This window comes from Oryza brachyantha, chromosome 4 (genome assembly GCF_000231095.2).
Source record: "Oryza brachyantha chromosome 4, ObraRS2, whole genome shotgun sequence".
Taxonomy (NCBI): Eukaryota; Viridiplantae; Streptophyta; class Magnoliopsida; order Poales; family Poaceae; genus Oryza; species Oryza brachyantha.
The window spans coordinates 6286582-6307729 of NC_023166.2; the positions used below are offsets into that span (position 1 = coordinate 6286582).

General features: G+C 39.7%; 2 protein-coding genes across 2 annotated transcripts; both read left to right on the forward strand.

Annotated features, from left to right (window-relative positions):
- The first annotated feature begins 1009 nt into the window (after nt 1-1009).
- On the forward strand, nt 1010-7623 carry LOC102709838 (protein root UVB sensitive 1, chloroplastic). Its single transcript, XM_015835908.2, has 7 exons — nt 1010-1711; nt 1793-2068; nt 2262-2318; nt 2987-3185; nt 5333-5439; nt 5646-5819; nt 5906-7623. The coding sequence occupies exons 1-7, from the start codon at nt 1010-1012 to the stop codon at nt 6176-6178; spliced, it is 1788 nt and encodes a 595-aa protein (XP_015691394.2). The 3' UTR covers nt 6179-7623.
- A 9098-nt stretch (nt 7624-16721) lies between these two features.
- On the forward strand, nt 16722-21148 carry LOC102718731 (short-chain dehydrogenase TIC 32, chloroplastic-like). Its single transcript, XM_006652093.3, has 8 exons — nt 16722-16846; nt 17270-17501; nt 17872-17951; nt 18190-18343; nt 18483-18561; nt 18716-18800; nt 19809-19855; nt 20645-21148. The coding sequence occupies exons 1-8, from the start codon at nt 16738-16740 to the stop codon at nt 20801-20803; spliced, it is 945 nt and encodes a 314-aa protein (XP_006652156.1). The 5' UTR covers nt 16722-16737; the 3' UTR covers nt 20804-21148.

Here is a 21148-nt window from a genome sequence, read left to right on the forward strand (position 1 = left end):
CCGTCGGGGACGGGGCCGGGGGGCAATTTGGCCCTGCGGGAAATTGGGTCTGGGGCCCTGGTTTGCTCGGGGACGGGGCTAGGGGTCCAAAAATCCCCGCGGGGATCCCCACGGGGCCCCGAATTTTTTTAAGAAAGATAAAAGTTGGGCCAGGCCCAACTAGAAATATCACCAAACCCTAGAGGCATAGAGCCTGTCCCGTCCCCTCCCTCCAGCGTCGTTCCCTCCCCTCCAGTCGGTGCCGTCTCCTCCAATCGCTCGAGCCGAGCCGACGCTGTCCCCTCCCGTGAATCAAGCGCCATCTCCTCCGGTCGCCGCCTCGCCGGTCCCTCTTCTCAAGCCTGCGACGACGCCGTCTCCCCTCCACTCTAGCCCGCGCCACCTCCCCTCTACTCCTGCTCGCGCCGCCGTCTCATCTCATGCCGTCGCCGCCTCTCGTCCACTCCATGTCGACGCTGTCGCCTAGGACATCGCCACCTCCTCCCCACGCTGGCGACCCCACGCCGACGGTGCCTTCCCACGCTGGCGACCAGGAGCCCAGTACGACATTGCCTCTCCATGCAGGCAACCGAGCCCACGACGCTTTCCCACACCAGCAACGCCTCCTCACGCCGGCGGCTAGGAACCAGGTCAATTTCTTCTCTTCTCCTCTCTTGGTCCCCGTTCGGGGACGGGGACGGGGACGGGGATAGATCCCCCCCCCCCATTTTCATTTCGAGGCCGGGGCCAGGGACCCAATTCGGGGCCTGGGTCAGGGGCGTTCCAGCACTCCCCGTCCCGTTGCCAACCCTAGTGGGACCGTGCTTGGGCCGGCACGTCTGGCCCAGCCCATTTGGCCATGACTATGAGTAGCCCGTTCCAACTCTGACCGCTGGGGTCTCTGCTGCACCTATCCCGTAGCATTGAAAATTTCCAAGCCGCCGCCGTCGCCGTCGCCGGCCGCCTCTCTCGCTTCAAGCCCCTCCTCCTCCAGCGCCGCCGCCGCCTCTAACCGAACCGCTCCTCCGAGATGTCCTCCTCTCAGTCTCTCCTCCTCCTCGCGGCCCCTCTCTCCGCGCCTCCCCTTCCTCGCCTCGTCCCCCGGCCTCCCGCCTCCGCTCCCCGCCTCCCCCGCCTCGCCGCCGAGCTCTCCCACCCGCCCCTCGCGATCTCCCCTCGCGGCGGCTTCGGCGATGGTGGTGTTGATGGCGGCCGTGGCGGTGGAGGTGGTGGTGGAGGAGGAGGATGGTGGTGGAGACGAGGGGGGAGAGGCCCTCCCGACCCCGGCGACGGGTGGTGGTGGCCGCGGTGGCTCCAGTCGCTCCACCCGGAGCTCCTCCTCCTGTTCGTGCTCCTCCAGTCCGACGCCTTCGCCTCCATCCCGGCCGCGCTCGCGGAGGCCATCGGCGGGGAGGGCGGCGGGCCGCCCGTCTGGGAGGTGAGGGGCGGGGCGCGCACGCTGCTCGTGCCGGGTCCGACGGGGGCCTCCTACGTCGCCGCGGGAGACGGGAGTGCGGCTAAGCGCCGGGAGGAGGACGGGGCAGGACGCGCCGAGCTATCCGCGCTGCGGAGGCAGCTGGAGCGGTCGTGGCGGCGCTGCTCCGCGATCGCCATTCAGCTGCTGCTCCCCGATGGGTACCCTCACAGCGTCAGCAGCGACTACCTGCAGTACTCGCTGTGGCGCGCCGTGCAGGGTGTTGCCAGCCAGATCAGCGGCGTGCTCTCCACGCAGGTTGTTGTGATGCACGCGTTCATTCCTGTGCAATTTCACTGCGCCATTTTCGTTGTGTGAAATGTGTATTCTGCTGTCCAGGCGTTGCTGTATGCGGTTGGATTGGGGAAAGGCGCTATACCAACCGCGGCTGCGGTGAATTGGGTGCTCAAGGATGGGTTAGGGTACCTGAGCAAGATAATGTTATCGAAATTTGGCCGGCATTTCGATGTTAACCCAAAGGGGTGGAGACTGTTCGCGGATCTTTTGGAGAACACGGCTTATGGACTGGAGATTCTAACTCCGGTGTTTCCTCATCTTTTTGTTCCAATTGGGGCTGCTGCTGGGGCTGGTCGATCAGCAGCTGCTTTGATACAGGTCAGAACTGTTGATTTTTGGTGCGGATTATCAGCGTTACTCTTGTGCAATTATTTGAAATTATTAGTTATTACTCTATTCAGCCAAATTGAGCCTGATGCCTATCAATTGATTTTTACAGCACTGCCCAACACTATCTTGTCATTCATTCCATTCATTCTTTTTTTAATGGCTATTAGTGTGAATTCTGCAGGCTGCCACGAGGAGTTGTTTCTACGCTGGATTTGCTGTGCAAAGGAACTTTGCTGAGGTAAAGTCGTTATATCCTCATTTTATAAAAACAAATTGCTAAGCATGTAGATGTCATTGTAAAAATTGCTTCTCTCACTCTTGTATTAGTCTAATCCATCATATTAAGTATCAATATTCAATGCATGTTGAAACTGTAGTACCGGAGAAGCCTATGTGAAATTAAAATGCAATATGTTATATTGACCCTTATAAGATGCAACAATCTCAGATATACCTGATAAATTATGCAAGAGCAATGAATACCATTGCAAGCGTGGAACTTCTGCTGTATATCAACTTTAAATTGTTCTGAAGGATGGCACTCTACTTTTATTTTGCTCACTGTACCAAATTGCTCCTACCATCCTCTTCTGGTTCTCTGTATTTTTCTATGGCAGCATTTTTGCGGCCTTTAGTGTTGGTAGAAATGAGCAAAGTTGGTCTCAGTTTGTTGCTGAATTCATTGCTTCTTCTTCCTATTTTTTAGTGGTGCTGAATTCATGGCTTCACTTACTCCTAAGACAGAAGGTTAAAATTAAAAAAAAAAAAGATAACCACAAATTCTCTGTTATGAGGGACTGACTTTTACAATTTAAACTTAAAATCTTAAATTTAGTGAATTCAACATCTTTTCTCACTTTTCATTCTGACCCAGCAAATTAAAATCAATTGGATCATACATTTCAGGTCATTGCAAAGGGTGAAGCACAAGGAATGGTTAGCAAGTTCCTGGGGATAATGTTAGGGATAGCATTGGCTAATCGTATTGGCTCTTCTGTATCATTAGCTCTTATTTCATTTGCTGGAGTCACGGCAGTTCACATGTATTGCAACCTCAAGTCTTATCAATCAATTCAGCTGAGAACACTGAATCCTTATCGTGCAAGTAATGTTTTTGTCCACTGCTTCTTACTCAGTACAGTAGTTCATAATCTACATATGGTCATAACTCACATTTTTTTATATGATTATATTATTTAATCGATGTTCAAGTTAAAATGGCCTGATGGGTGGATTAATATATTGATGGAACATGCAAAAACAACTAAATTTTGCTGTAGAGGATGAACTAGGTAAAACTTTACACAAATAAATTTTAGTAAAGCATGTCTTATGGTCGTTGCAGAAAACCACATGTACTTTCCTTGCCACACAACCACTGGTTCTATGGTCTAAGGGTTTCATAAAACCCCATCTTATTCTATTCTCAATTAGTTTTAGCATAAGTAGTAAAGAGTTAAACCAATCACATCAATCAAGGCTTCATTTATTAAAAAAATCATAGACACTTAACATTTTAAATATTTAAGTAAACGAGTACTCAACATATATAGGGGTGGGGTTTTGTGGATTTTGTGACAAAAGTCATTAAACTTGTCCAAGTCTCCTTCCATAAAACATCGATTTTCTGAAATTTACTCTATTTTTTATTTTTCTAAACACCCTTTTATTAAATATCAATATCTCACTTGCAATGATATCCTGCAAAATTGTCCATTGCAAGTATATGGAGCAGATGATGTAACTGAACAAGTATAAGCTTTCTAGAATTGATGATTGCAAACTCATGAGGTATCAATAATCAGCTTTGGACAGTTCATGTTCTAGTATAAAATTGACTACTTCTAGAATAGATTAGGAATCAGTCCGACAGCAATGAAAGAAGGGAGTTTGCATTAGCAACATCATGACAAATCTCTGGTTGTTTATGATTGATCCCCATGATCAGATTACTGATGCTGTGGCTCAGGGTGAGATGAGAGAACTAGCATTGAATGGAAATAGTGTGGATCAATTGTACAACTGTCTAGCACATCAGGGATCAACTCTTTATCAACTGAAGAGCAATGATAGTAGTGAACTGGCATATGATAATCCATGGCAAATCTTGGTTGTCTATGTTTTCCAGATTATCCAGTTCCAGTGTCTTGGCTTGCTGTTAGATGAGAGAAATAGCATTGACTACACTTAGGCTTAGACTCAATTTGCATTTATTGTGTAGTGTGCCATGCTTATTTTCTAAGTCACAGCACAAAGATAAATATACGGTCACTTTAGATTGTTTTATTAATCAATACTAAGGTTTGGACAAATATCTTATGTAACTTTTATGTCTTCCACAACACTCCAACCTTTTGGGATGTTATAACACTACCATTTGTAACGAGATTGAAAAGAAAAGCAGTTTGCCAAATGGCAAAACCTCTGAAAGTAGTTGCACTGATGCATTATCAGAATCCACCTCAATGTCAAATGGTGTCTTAGTGAGGATCAATTGCAAAAGTGGTCTTGCAAGCCAATAACTAATGCAACCATCCAATTGTGTGAGATTAGATCTTGATAAACTGTCCTTTTGATGCAAATGTAATGGTTCTCAATGTTTACCATTATATGGCAAGTATACTTTCTGTGCTGAACCTATGTTGGTTAGGACTAGGATACATTGGAGGAACTAGAAAACCTACCAACATGTCAGTATGTGTGTATTTTTTTCCAAATGAATATTTCACCTTTTCCCTGAAATGAGAAAACAGAAACTAGTTATACTTTCTGTGTATAGTATAATTTATTCCTTGGAAATATTTAACAAATTTGGTTTAACGAACAATGCTGTTTGAAAGGAAAATTTGGCTACACGAACACTGAGTTTCAGGGTGGTAAGTAAATTAAGTGAATATACATTTGAATATTAGAACACTATATTTGACTTGGAAAACAAATTTCCATGATGTAAGCTCTTTTCTTTATGCCTAAATTTCACGTTTTCACAGAATGAATCACTACGTTTTTTTATTTCTAAGAAAAATATGTCTCTAATAACCATGCTAAAATCTGTGTCGACTATGTGTGACAATCATGCTAACTTATACTAGGTCAACCCATGCTTGCAAGGTACACTCTGAAATATTAAATCCGTATCATTCCATCACTGCTGTACTTAGTTTGTTTTTGTTTTTTTTTTGATTTTTCGGTGCAATGTTTGTGGTTTAAGGGATAAGATTTAACTAATTTATCTGCCCTCCTGTTCCATAGATTTGGTGTTTAGTGAGTATCTATTAAGTGGACAAATTCCTTCAGTCAAAGAAGTTAATGATGAGGAACCCCTTTTCCTGAATCTGTCTATTGGTGCTCCACGTAAAGTAAGTAAAGAATTTATATAATATCAAATCACTGATAATTTTTTCTCCTCGATTTTCATAATCTTTAGCTCTAAAAGCCCCCCATTCCCAAGGCATGTTTTAACTAATCAAGATTCAACCACAACTTTTATACGCTAAATCTATAATTTGTCATTCTTGCACTTATTTTATGTGTCCCACCTTTTGTTCCTTGAATTTTTCTCCAGGAAAGCAAGATTTTGTCACCAGAAGCAAAAGATACCGCAGAAATAATTTGTAGGCGGCTGCAGTTGGGTTCTAAGCTTAGTGAAATAATTGAAAACAAGGAAGATGCATGTGCATTGTTTGATCTCTACAAAAATGAGCAATACATTCTTACTGATTATAAGGGAAAATTTTGTGTGAGTTAATATTGAATCAAGCAATTCCAAAATGCCATTCTGTTAACATGCACAAATTTATTGACATTTTGTCCTGCAATTTACAGGTCATCCTTAAAGAGGGGTCTTCTCCAGAAGATATGCTCAAATCTTTATTCCATGTTAACTATCTCTATTGGTTGGAGAAATACATGGGCTTCAAACCAAGTGATGTTGCCTCCGAGTGTAGACCAGGTGGAAGGCTTGAAGTTTCACTGGATTATACTCAGAGAGAGTTCAGCCATGTCAAACACGATGGTTCAAATGGTGGCTGGGTGATGGATGGTCTCATTGCTAGGCCATTACCTGTAAGAATACGCATAGGAGATGCTCTTTCATAGGACTTCTCAACTTGTTTTGCTCACATCAATTCCTAAAAGAAATAGTACAGTGGGGTCATTCTTTGGATTCTTTCTGAGACCAGTTCATCAGACCACATAATTGGCCGACCGTGGCCTCCCTCAGTGAAGGAAAAGAAAAAACAGTCACATCTGGAATTATTTGGCATCTTATCAGCAAGTGTCTCTGAACGTATACTCTTCAATTGTCTGGGCACTGGAAGTCTGGAACTAACCATAAAGTTTACCCTCAGGTTCTCATAAGATTGGAGCTGGTTATATCTTCGGTTTAAATTTTTATTTGAATGTTGGGTTCGTGTCCTGTAAGCTGTAGTGGTTGCTTAGGAAATCAAGAGCACTTCTTGGGAAGTTATAGATAATTAGAGATCAAGACTAATTACCAGAGATATACTGGACGCGAGTTCTACTGACTATAGTTGGCTACTTGTACTTATTGCAGGTAATTAAGTGCAATTTTTTTTGTGACATTGTTTTTCTCTTGTTATTTTGGCTTCTTGAGTTTTAGCTCCTAAAAAGGAAAGTTTACAAATGGATTTTAAAGTTTGCCGTACTATTTGAAGTTATGCACAAGTTACACATTCTGACATTTTTTCTACCTGTAAATACAAATTGTGAAGAGAAGCTATGCACTGTAATGTACTGATTCTGTGATGATTGATTCCATTATTACATCCTGTTTCTGTATAAAGAGGAAACGATAGTGCAAAGACAGTGTACTCATCAACTGACTACGAATCACAATACAACAGTACATCCTTTTGCGACTACAATACATCAGTACTTAACCAGGTGAACATACCATAGGGATCCTTCAGCAAGATACAAAGTGCAAAGATTTCCCTGGCAAATAGATGCCAGGAAATCTGTGCAAATGTTTCTTATGGTAGTGGCATCAAAGCAGCCAAACCATCTGAAGAAAGCCATACTGCATTTCTAACATGGACAAAGTATGCAGTCAGGTTCAGAACTGGAGCAATTCCAGCTGGGACAATACTCAACTTGGGCCGCTGCCTCCCTCACCTTGGCGCTTGGCGCGAATATCGAGACCATGACAAGCAGATATCCTATGACCAGGTTGAACCAGATGAGGATTTGGTCTCCTTGCTCCTGCTCTAAAGGCATGGAGTGCAGGCAGGTGAAGATCAAACAGAGAGCAAGCATAATTTGGTTACTGATGCTATATGCTGCCTGATTCTCTCCATCAGTTGACATTTTTGTCTCTCTCCCTTGTTTATTCTCTAATTTTTTAAGAAGAATTTCTGATGTATGATGACCACTGAGATTATATGGATTATATAAACAAGATATGCAATGTAAAGATTATGCTTGTTATATGCAATTTTGTCAGAAATAAATGGAACTAGCCAGCTTGGATTATGGGGTGGTCATCCGGCGCAGACCTTCTTCAGGACCATTTTTCCTTGACCTGTTAACAAAAACTATGCTTCATGAGATGAGGTTACGAGGTTGGTTACAAAGTAGAAAAAAATATCAAAAAGAGATGCTACTTCAGAAAACCCCATTTCGAACATAGAAATTTCGTAGAATCTTTGGGAGGATATTTTCTCATTTCCAGCATGAATAGGATAATTTCCCAGTTCCCGAAAAAAATGGTCGACGTTATTATTATATCCTTTGTGATCTTATTTCGAAATACTGAACTAAATTGATCTGAAATACACAACTGATATCAAGAAACAAAGAAGAGAAGATGTTACTGACCAAAAATGCGCAACAGTGATAGGTTCAGGCGATCTGAAGAACTATCAGAGCTCTGTCTCATGGCCACACAAAACGACCAAGAACACAGAGAGTATCTGGGAAATCCAGCTCCAGTTCACCGTTTCTATCTGCAAAAGGGATAACGCTAATGGCACTAGACGTTTCTGCGGTTCTGAATAACTGATAATCCTCACCCCTGTTTCTGACCAGATCGCCTTTACTTATAGGAACCAAACCCAATGGTTACAAACTTACAAACATGGACCAAATATAAATAAACGGCGTGTCTCTTTCTCCATGTCTTACAAACGTGTAATTCATATCGCTTTACAGCTTATCCTGATTTTTTCTTCATTTTTTGTTCTGGACTTCTGGTCAAATCTCTGAAACTGGAAAAACTTCATTACGGGTCATTGTTTTTCATCAAAAAAAGGCAAACAGTATATCAACAAACAAAAAATAATTTATGAATATAAATTATATATACGTTCTTAGCGTTTTAAAAGCAAAGGCTAAAAAATAAACTACGATGAAAACCCAAATTAACTCTAAATTTAAGATTAAAAATTTAAATTTTGGTTTATAATCATAAGTAGAGGCGAAAAGGTGAGGCCACGTGAGAACAATATTGTTGTGATGACGTTATAGTCAAGAATTGCATACGATTTACGTGAACGCCCTGTGTCTATTGACTCAGCATAGGTTTGGGTTGGCAGTTGGATGAGGATTCCTGCATCTTGCAACAGCAAAAACTGGAACAAAATAAGAGAATCTATGAGATTAAGTAGCCAAACAAAGGTTTCTTTTTAGCGTGCTTTTAATAGGAATATATATGGTGACGTGAGGACCTTATTACTGGTCACATATGAGTTATTGGTGTGCCCACGCAGTGGTTCGTGTGTGTTCTTCCTCGGTACAATGAAAACAAACTGAAAACTGGGTCATCGTTTGGGTTTTTAAAAGAAAAGGACAAATGTCATATTTGTAAATGAAAAATAATTTACAATAAAACTTTTATATACGTGTTCATAGCAATCCAAAATCCAAAGCTAAAAAATAAACTAAATAAAAAACCTTAAAATTAACTCCAAAATTATGGTTGAAAATAATTAAATTTTGGCTTAGTATAAGCAAAAACTGAAAAATGGGGGTGTATGTTTATATAGAAATGTTATTTAATTTCTCAGATAGAGATGTTGGTACTGTAGGGAATGTTTTCCTCACCGTGGTGGGACATACTCATGCTGCTCCAAGGTTATATCCATCATAAATTCCTTCAAATAGTGTGGAGATATATAAGATCTACATCTTCAACCATTTAGGGGGATATGAGATCTATATTGTCAAGAGTATAGTAACCTGCAAGATCCGTATGTTGAAGAATTTGAAGACCTATGAGATATACAAATTCAAGGAATTGAAGAACAACTACTGCAACCTTGGTCCCCCTTCCTAGGCCTGACCGCTTGGAGAAAGAGACATGAGGTGGGTTTTGTCACCATGAGTCCATGACACCACCCGAAACCTGTCTCCTAGGAGGGGACGTCAAGGGACACTCACCATAGGCTAATATCCCTGGTTTGGTTGTCCTGAGTTGACCATCAGGTTGGGAACGATTGTGTATCCAACCAAACCATCAATTGTACTCAATGGAATGGACAAGTGGAATTCTATGTGTTAGCATGCATGAGTGTGTTCTGGTATGCAGGTGGGATAGATGGGATATCCAACACATGGATGCTACCTGAAGTGGCATGGTCATGAGTGGCGTAATCGCTAGACTGCCACCCTTGATTGCTTTGCAAATGCCTGGTTGGCTAGTGGGCCTCTTTGGGGTGGTGGGGGTGGGTAGGTGGGAATACCACCGATTGACTGGTTGCTACCGAGGACAAAATAGACCAAGTGAGACTCCTATCAAGGGGGTCCACTGGGGCCTATCCCTTGTTGCTATGAACATTTGTTTTTGTTGTAACCTCAATGAGCACGAGGGACCCTAAAGAGTATATAAGAGAAAAACCTTGGCATTATAGAAAATGATGTTGAATCCTTTCCAAAAGAAGGGCAAAAACCACGAGGCACCACATATGAGTAGGGTACTATGCTTGTTGCATCCCAACACATCTAGATCTTTTTGTTCTTTGTTTGTCCTCCCTCAAGAGGACCCAATCACGTCTAGGCGTGTGTAGAACATCCCCTGGGCTAAACACTAAAAGTGAGCCATCCTAGGTCCCTATTCTCGACAACTAGTTACTAGCAGCTGGCATGCAGGCTAGGGGTTTTCCTGTGCTAGTTTTCAAAAAATAGTTGTTTGTTTTTTTACCGCAACCTCAACATCTATTGGTGGGGGGACATTGTCGCTCACAATCCAGCTCCAAGGATTCAAACTCAGCCACTCACCAGTGCACACCAACAACACTTTGAGAGTTGTCCTTTTGCTCTCGGAGTTCAAGCCGTGTCGGCACCCTTGTTAGATGACGAGGCCAAAGGCAACCACAATGATGCGGTTGTGGTGGCAACTGTCTGATTGCATTATCAACCATGCAACAGTTGCATCTGGCTCATGACGTCCTCGAGTAAGGCATCGCCTGAACCTCAAAGACGTGGGAGCGTAGAGTTCCCTATTAGCTACCAAGGTTCTCCTAGAGCACCCTCCCCCTTTGGTCACCTGACAAGTTACTTGGAAGATGATGGCTAAAGTGGATGACCAAGTTGGATGGCGCTGCTCAATGGCAAGTGGCGTTGAGTGGCTCGAAGATTGCCTTGAAGAGCATTTTATGCTTGGCATCGCTACTTCACCATACCCTCATGCCCCTGTTGCATTCGCCGGCCATCTCTATAAGAGAGAGGTGTCGAACTTGCGTGGTTCTGCTAGGGGATCAAGACAACTATCGACACTACAACGAAAGTAGGATGGGTGAAGATGCTTGTACCACTCTTGAATAGGTGCAGGAGAGGGGTTCAGCCTAGGAGGCCCTTGAGGACCTAGCATCCTCCGGTTACCACACAAATGCTCAACAGACTTCATGTTAGGAGGGGCCATGCACTAATCCACTAATTGGTGCCACCCCGTATGGATTGGGATGCTATGAGTTTAGTGATGTGCTTCGGTAGGTGAATTGGTTAGGTAATTCTCACAGACTCTCTCCCCGAGAGGTATGATAGTTCCATCAATCCCGCAGAGTTTCACCCTTCTTTTCCAAAAGGATCTAATATCAATTTACAATAGTGCCCTTTCCCCTTATATACTCTTCAGGGTCCCCTTGTGCTCATTGAGGATGCAACAAAAGGAGATGTTCATGCCAACAAGGGTCGAGCCCTAAATTACACCCCTGCTAGGAGTCTCTCTTAGTGCATCTTGTCCTTAGCAACAATTGGTCGATCGCTGGTGCTTTTCCCTAAGTAGGCCATGTTCTTCTCCCCCTCTTACTAACCTAGACTCCCTCTTTTTTCACGCGCATGTTTCCTAAACTTCTAAATGGTGTATCTTTTGCAAAAATTTTCTATAGGAAATTTATTTTAAGAGCAGGTACAATAGCAGACTATAAGCCAGCTACAAATATATTTTAAGAAGATAAGAGAGGAGAGAGAAGAGTAGTGAGCTATAGATTTGTAGCCAGCTGTAGCACGAACTCCAAGACATAATATGTGTATGACAGGTGAGACAAGGTAGTATATGTTTTGTAGGTAACTATTGTACGAATTAGCTATTAGATTGATTATAGATAAATTGGAGCTAGTAGTTGGCTATACTATTGAACTTAAGCTCTCAAAAATCATATTAATATATTTTTTAATTTTTTTATAACTAATAATTAATTAATTATGTACTAATATATTACTATGTTTTTTTGCCGGCTGTATAACCTATCGCCGAACGCAGCCATAGACCCACCAGCTAGCTATTTGAGCAAAGCAAGTGATCTGCTCACGACGCTACCACTTGAGGCAGTGTTCGTATGTTCATATTTTTGGAGTTCCATCTACACCCCAATGTGCCAACACACACTCATGCATGCTACTATATACAAAGACGCATATCCATCCCGTTGAGTACGATAGGTGGTTTTGTGGGTATATAGTCGTCCTCAACTGATGGATAGCTCAGGTGTGATAACCCAGGACGACTAGACTGGGGACACCAGCTCGGGGTGAGGGTCTATTGGTATCTATGTTGGGAAAGGGGTACGCAGTGTTGCTGTGGCGGTAAAGCTCACGTCCAATCTCTGTATCCAAACTATCCGCCCTAGGAGGAGAGGCCAAAGTTGTGGTATTTTTTCTTTGATACTTTGGTTTGTAATCTTGTAGGTCTCCCCATTCTTCAACATATAAATATTATAAGCCCTCATACTCTTGAAGTTGTAGATTTTGTATGTCTAACCTTAAAAAGATGCAAAATTGTATGTCTACACTCTTTAAGATAAAGAGTACATCTTGTACATCTCCACCCTTTTTGAAGAAGTTCATTGTGGAACCCATTCCCTATTACGCTGACAGATGTATACTTAATCTTAGAGAAACAATGCACACGTGGAATTACTTAGCGATAATAGGACGAGTTGTTAGTCAATGGAAATAGTTAGTACTTACAAAAATATGGGTGGATGGGGATTCCAGTAGATGTACCATATATAGTTAGTTGAACTTCCCTCTCATTTTTCAAACTATTAAAGACAGTGCTACGTACGTATGTCTATATTTGCGCCAAAATCTACTAATCGTCTAAAAACATGGGTACGTACACCGTGCTGATAACTTGAGCTACTCCCTTTCAACGTACAGGGGTCATATTTGGCTTTTTCAGAAACAACATATTTGCAAACCCTGAATCAAACGCTAAAAAATAGACTATCATAAAAAAAAACCTCAAATCAACTCTAAATGTAAGGAATAGGTAACCTTTTGCCACTCTTACAAATAGTGTTAACATATTTGCCACTGGACCCACATGTCATAGACACACGAGGGTCCACATGTTATAGACAGAGAGTGACAAATCTGTTATCTACCATTTGTAAGAGTGGCAAAAAGTTAAATGCCTCCAAATTTGAAGTTGAAAATTTAAAATTTGGCTTAAGCATTAGCAGAAGCAATAAACGATGAGGCTGATCAGCATTTTGATGTTGTTTCGCAGATGTTATATATAGTGGAGAATAAAAGATTTCAGTGCCCCTAAATAAATAAGAGATAGCTGAGAGTAGAGGACCGGGAGAGGTAAGATAATAAAAAATTTAAATAGTAAGTGATTGATCAAATAATCAACATTCTGGATGACGGTACAAATATATGTAGTGTGAAACCAGATTTAAATCCTCCAAATATTATACTTTGAAATTCATTGCTCCCTTCGTTCACGTATATATGTTAGCATTACTTGCATTTGAAAAAACATCTTCTGCCTCCTCCCAACTACCCATCATTAATTTCCCATCGAACACATGCTCATCAAATTAGAAGATGAAAATGATGTGTGCATTTACACTAAACGAGGGGCATTGAAGTCTTTCTTCTTCCCACTAATCTGATCGAATTATAAAATGATATCTGTGTTCACATATGTAGTAATTCTTGATATATATGGATGTCGGGGCTAAGACATATATAATTTTGACAATTTTCTGGTAACCATGTTAGAATAATCTCCAACAGTATCCCCTAGTTCAAAGCCCTCAAATATTAAACAAGGCTGCTCTTATTTTTTAAAAACCACAAAATTGTGTCCAACTCCATGAACGACCCCATTTAATTCTTAACCCACATTTAATTCCTAACCCACATTTTTCTTCGGTTTCTATTTGAACACATATTGACTATATTAAATTGAAGATTGAGACATAAAATGCCATTAATTTCTATTTCGCTTTCTCATGTGCAACATACCAGCAAATCTACAAATGTCCATTAACAACATAAATCTTATGACAATCCACAAACACTCAACTAGAGAATTGGCCTATAAAAAGTTTGAACCAAAGAACTGACCTACAGAAATTTTTGAAAATTATGAAAATGAAACTCTGGCGACCGTATGGTTCACTTTTTGAAGGTCCTGACGATAAGGAAGACGAACGGCAAACTGACTAGTAGAAAGACATTGGCTAGGGATGAGTTACGGAAAAAAGAATAAAACGACATTCCATAGGGATTGAGTCTAGATCCTCCAGGATTAATTTGGGTTGTGAGATTTGGGGGCCATCCTATTTTAAGGGCTCTACTGTATCTTGTTTTTTTTAGAGATTTGCTTCTGTCCAATAAAAAAAATACCTTGAGGTACCGGTATCTCGAGGTATCGAATCGTTTCTCACTATTAGATCTAGCTAAGTAGGATGTGCATTGTTAAATTCAACGATCAAAAACGATTTGGTACCATGAGGTACTGGTACCTCGAGATACTTTTTATTACTTTTTATTAGAGAGAAGCAAACCTCTGTTTTTAATTCAGACTCTAAAATCGGTTTGAAGGTTTTATTTAGGGGCTGGAGTTGACTAAGTTAGCTTCCTTTAAAGAACAAGTTAATCCCGATGTTATTTAAACAACAATTTTTGGTATATTTTGTCCACATCTTCTTAGCAGCAAAATATAGCTGGAAGATGAAAGAAATAAAAAAAAAATCCTTACACTTCATGACATGGAATTGATTATTTTGTGCGAGTATAATTAACACAATCCACTTACAACGTGAATTGGTTAATTACACTTATTTTTCCTCAATCCCCATACAATACTACTGCTTTCAAAATTTATAGGATTTATATAAAGATAAACCTGAAAATAATTGTTACTACCTCCGTCCCTAAATATTTGACACCGTTTACTTTTTTTTATATATTTGACTATTCGTCTTATTTAAATTTTTTGTCAAATATGTAAAACTATATGCATAAAAGTATATTTAATAATAAATAAAATGATATAAAAATAATTAATAATTATGTAAATTTTTTGAATAAGACGAGTAGTCAAACGTATATAAAAAGTCAACGGAGTCAAATATTTAGGGATGGAGGGAGTACTTTCTATAAAAAAAATTCCATACACCAAATAAAGAATAAAAAAAAATAGGCAATGCAATAGATTTTACAAAAATTAATAACTACATTTAGACCAGGCTTTCTCTCTCCACACTAGATTAGAGTTCTCTCTCCATACTATATCGATATCCATCCACCTTGATCGACACTTATGGAGCACTAATTGTAACAAAAATCATATTTACTGGGTGAGACTATAACCATAAAGAAGATTTACACCGTGAGACTACAGTAAAGAAGATTTGCACAGAAAAAGAGGCTTGGAATTGAGAAATATAAAGCCATGGAAAATTTCGAACGTAAACCTCTTTTTCCTTTTGTACCTATGAATATAAAAGCTTATTTTTGGGTAAAAAATATCAACAATATAGGAGATATAGATAGTGCACTAATCCATAAAGAGTCAAATCTATTACAAGATTCAAAATAAAAACATCTCCCCTATTTTTATGTGTTTCCCAAAGTAGGGAAGGTACAAAATGGAGTCAGATGGGGAGGAACAAGGTGTCGCAAGCTGGGGGTCATCACATACGGCGTATGGCATCAAATGCTTAGAAAAATGCAACTTGGTAGGCGGTGGGTGCCATGTGCCGCTCCGCCGCCTCTGAAAATGGTTTTTTGCAGACGACCAAAAAATAAACCACCGGTAATCTACTTTTCACTCCACCTGCAAAAAACCATTTCTGATATAGTGTATCTTAATTTGTACAGTAAGTCCTAAATATTGATTTTGATTATTTAGTATGCACGGTTAAATACAAAATGATTTAAATGAAGTATTAAATATAATAGCTCACCACTATTAGATCTGATGCTGCACCTGTACTAGCTAGCTAATACTAGAATGATACCAGTAGATAATAGGTGGTGTCAATTTATACACTATTGGTAAATTATAGAAGATGATATTGGCAGTACTTGTTGGTACCAGAATGACACTAAAGATATACGTAAAAACATTTTAATTCTAATGAAAACATAAATTAAAAACGATGAGAAAGAATAAAAAATTTAACAACGTAATGAATCGATAGGTTAATAGCACCGAAAAAAACCATCATGTCCATAATAGCACGCATATCGCCATATTCTTGCATTACCAATTTAACTTTTCAAGAAAAAATAAAAATAAAAACTAAAACATGGTCACTCTAGCTACCTAGACTAATCAAATCATTATCACTATAAGATAAATGTGTGGGGTCTAGCAAAGACACAATGGCATTATTTATACAAGTTAGAATATACTCTCTACCGTTTCGGAAGTGGCATTAGTTGTACAAATTAAAATATACTTCCTACGATTCCGGAATACATGACTTTCCTGTATGCATTATACAAAACTTGAGAATCGAACCTACGATCTCAAGATTTTAACTACTCTCACCTAGCAAGTCGAGCAAGTAGAAGTTGTATGGGATTAGTTTCGAGGTTTATTTACTATTGGCAACTATAGAAAAATAAACTCAATTTAATAACTCCTTGTATGCTAAATCTTGTCCTGTGTTCCAGAACCGGAGGGAGTAGGGTCTTTGGTTAGAGTGTGAGGGTGTGCATATTTAATGTTTCCATGGGAATTAAGCCTATACCGTTTCAAGCAGACGCTGTTCTATAGTTTTCCCGTAATTAATTATATAAACCTGTTGTAATGCACGGATATACTAACAGTATAATTGAAAAAAACAAGTCCTTCAATAATCGAAAAGGACCTGCAGGCCTGTCATTTATAAAAAGTAGGAGTAACTATGCTTGAAGTTGGAACATCTCACTTTAAGTTTTGCGACGGCGCCATGTGGGGCATTCTCAGGCGGAGGAGTTCCTCCGGGTTCTCGCCGTCGTCCACCGCCGAGGAGGTCACCGCCGGCATCGACGGCTCCGGCCTCGTCGCCGTCGTCACCGGTAAGTGAAACTGAACTCATTCTCATCTCTCCAGCAGCTGCCCGCTGGACGCTTCTTGGCCCTCATGATTCTCGGCCTCAATAATTAAGTAGATTAAGTAGCAAAGCTCCATGCAAATGTTGTATTATTAAAGTATAAACCTTGCTCCAAATCCAAGTTCAAGTTTCTCCTAGGCCATAAACTAATCAAATGGAGCTCTTCGAGACTAGTTAGTTAGTTTTAAGGTACTCAAAAAAAGCTAATTTTAGAGAAGTAATTTCAAAACATCAAGAAATTAGCATTCGGAGACCGGAGGGAGTGACACAAACACTACTAAAATCCTAATCAAATTGTATTGCTGGACTGGATTAGTGCTCTTCGTATCACTGCAATTTTGTTTACTAATGTTCTTACCGTTCCTAACATATGTGTGTTTTTTTGCAGGTGCCTCCAATGGGATTGGGGCTGAAACATGCCGGGTTCTGGCGATGCGGGGGGTTCAGGTTGTGATGGCGGTCAGGAACCCATCTGCCGGCGCACGCGTCAGGGACGAGATCTTGAAGCAGGCTCCAGCTGCAAAGATTGAGATTCTTCATCTTGATCTTAGCTCGATGTCATCGGTCAGAAGATTTGCCGAGAGCTTCGTTGCGCTCAACCTTCCTCTGAACATTCTGATGTAAGCACATCTGTGTTTGGATCTTAGTTTGGATGCAGTACTAAATAGGTTAGATCTGCACATGATTTAGTAGTCAAAAACACACTGCACATTTTACAGAAATATCATAGCAATGACACTATCTGAAATACAGAGATCCCAGTGCCGAATAAACTGGGGTTCAGCAAATGAGACTATCTGCACTCAGATAGCATGCTTAATATTAGTAGTCCATATTACTGTATAGCTAGGTCATGTAATTAGAACAGTAACCGGATGGTAAACCTCCACTAAAAACTTCTATTCTGTCTCTATTAAATGTGTTTTATTTTCTTTAAAACATTCTCCATTTTATGCTTGAGAAAACAATTTTATTCTGTTCTGTTTAAAGTAATAATGCAGGGGTTGCGTTTGTGCCCTTCAAGCTTTCAGAGGATGGCATTGAGCTGCATTTTGCAACGAATCACCTTGGTATGCTAGTCATTAAACTGCAAACAAAAACTTTTGATTGCAAGCAGGTTTTGCCAAAACGAAAAAGAAATTTATACAGCTTCAATTTATTTGAATCCTCATTACAGTATGTAAATTTACACACCCATATTAGGTTTGAGTGCTTGGCTACTCCATCTTACACCAATTTTTGGTTACTCTGTTGCAAAAACTGTGTTTTGATATATGACTGCATCCTAAAATTAATCATGCAATGCAGGGCACTTTCTGCTGACAGATCTTTTAATTGAGAAGATGAAAGTTACAGCTATGGAGAGTGGCATAGAAGGAAGGGTTGTGATAGTTGCTTCCGAGAGCTATAGGTTCCCCTATCGAGAGGGGATTCGTTTCGATAAGATCAATGATGAATCTGGGTATTACTTTCTAATGCCACACATACTGCTTCTTTTACATGTTATTTACATTTTCAAACAGATTGAAGATAAGAACACAAATCTGCACAAAAAAACATCACATTGAAATTAATATACTTGTTTTATTCTCTTTTGCTAGGTATAACAAATTCCTCGCTTACACCCAATCCAAGCTTGCCAACATATTGCATTCCAATTTACTGTCTAGCCACTTAAAGGTTCCCACTTTTCTCCTTGTATCCCTTTAACTTTTACTTTTGGAAAACTTGTTGATTAACTCTAACTCCAGTTAGTTCGTTTTGTTATACACATTGCTTGTCATCTGAATTACACCATTCTGCAATCTTACAAAAAATGTTTCTCTGCTGAAAGGAACAAGATGCAAAGGTTACAGTGAACTCTCTTCATCCTGGAGCCGTTGCAACCAACATTTTGCATCACTGGGGCTTCCTGTACGGTATGGGTATTATATATCTGACAGATACACATTTTTACTGGCCAAATAAAGCTAATTCAATCCTCATGGATGACTGATAATACCTCATACAATGTCTACATTAATGTCTCTTGTCTAACCCGTAACTAATGCAGTTTTTAGCGAGTTCAATTATTCCTTCCATTAGTTTCTCTAGACTCAAATTCAACTTGCATTAATAGGATGCATTTTTTCTACATAGTAACGTACTCCCTAACATAGTGTAAAGGACCATGCCATTTTTTCTAAAAATGAATGATGTAGCAAAAGTATAAGTCATATCATAAAAGTTGGTAGTTGTAAAAATAAAGTAATCCGTCCCAAAATAAGTTATCACTAGTACTATTTCTCCTACCTACGACCTGTCCTTCGAGTTTGTCACCTCCCAATCTTACCCCCACTCATAAACATGTTTCATTTAATAAGATATATATTGATCATTTTCACTGTTCATAAATTACTTTTCTCTTTCCTAAGCTGTTAATTGTTTACAAAAGATGATGGTGAGGCATAAATTAGTACAAACGTTCGTATGTGAATAATAAACTAGTGCAAAAGCTGATGAAGAATAAAGTTCTCCTCTGGGATTATAAAATACCTTATATTTTGAGACAAAGTTGGAGATATTATATCATGGAGCATGGGGGGTATAAGTTTAGACAATAGTTGCAACCATACCGATCATCTTAATTTCATGGAGCTTATTTAATCGGATCCTTTTACTCACCTAGTTGCGAAACGATTTTTTTCTCCAGAATTTTCTTCATTAAATTAGTAGTACGTTCATGATTATTCCATCTACAAAGATAGTACGTAACTCAATAAAGATATGTTTTATAAGACAAAATCACTATTATCCCCACATTTATGCTTTATTTTTTTAACAGAAATAAATGGAAACACTGCTAGGTGCGTTATGCTTCAAGAGTTACATGTACTGCCATGCTACCTGCAAATTGAAGTTATACTTTTCCTTTCTTTTTATTTCAGGTGCTTTCTTTGCAATTGCTAAATTTTTTGTTAAAGGTGTTGAACAGGTAAGTTTCAGAAGGTCCTTTATTGTTCCTTTCACAAGACAAAAGCACCAGGGTTTCTATTCTATTGTACATATATGCACTATATGTATTTTCTTACATATGCAATTTAAGTCCACACACGTGTTTCCGTACGGAGACACGATGTTCTTGAGAACTTTTACTGTAGAGAAACACATAAATTAAGTCAAACTTTTGTCCTAGCAAAAGTGCTATGTGCTATGCACAATGGGGTGATTGTTTTTTTAGCTTTTTTATGGAAATACCCAAACGGCATATTTGCAAATAAAAATAATTTATAAATAAAAAATTTATGTACATATTCTTAGCGATCTAAAAGCCAAGTCTACAAAATAAAATTTGACAAAAAAACTCCCAAAAATAACTTCAAATTTAAGGTTTAAAATTCAAAATTTAGCTTATAAACATAAATAGAAGTGAAAAGATGGGAGGCACATTTGTCTCTAGTTTGCAATTGTAAGAAAGATCCCTAGAAAATTTGATGTATGCCATGTGATAATTTAAAAGGTAAAATTGTATTTACTGCTTATTATATTTTTTAGTGGTTTCCCCTAACCTTAAAAAAAAAAGAGCATCGGCAATATTTCTATAATAGTACTGGGATCACATTGCATATAGTTAACTAGTGTAATTAAACTTATGAGCTAACCTGTACCAGGACAAAATATCCTTGAAAAAAACCTACAAATTCACAGCTTGTCCTGTTAATCGTGCAAAACCATCCAAACACACATACTCACTGCTTATTAGAATTAATTGCTTGTTTTGCAGGGCGCAGCCACAGTGTGCTATCTGGCATTGCATCCTCAGGTTGCTGGGGTCACCGGCAAATACTTTGTCGACTGCAATATCACTGAACTGAAATCTCCTGCGCTCGACATGGAACTCGCGAAAAGATTGTGGGATTTCAGTCTCAACCTAATCCGTTGATACAGATTGCTGCAATTAACAGCCGTGTGAATCTTGTTCTGGGAAACAAGCTGGATCGAGTGAAGAAACAAAAAGTATAAAGAACTTGGTATAAAGTATTTCTAGAGATAATTAATGAATGGGGCACAGGTTGTAATAGGTAGGATCTAAAATACATGGGCCTGCAAGACCCCATGATCTGGGGCATGCTTAACTAACCCAGGTACTATGATTGTTTCCAGGAACCCCATGTTTAAACATATATTGTCTATTTGACTAATATATTTACGTATAATAATTGTAAAAACATATCATGTGATATTTTTGTATATGTACACACTAGCCACATTTTCAACATGTGTTAGT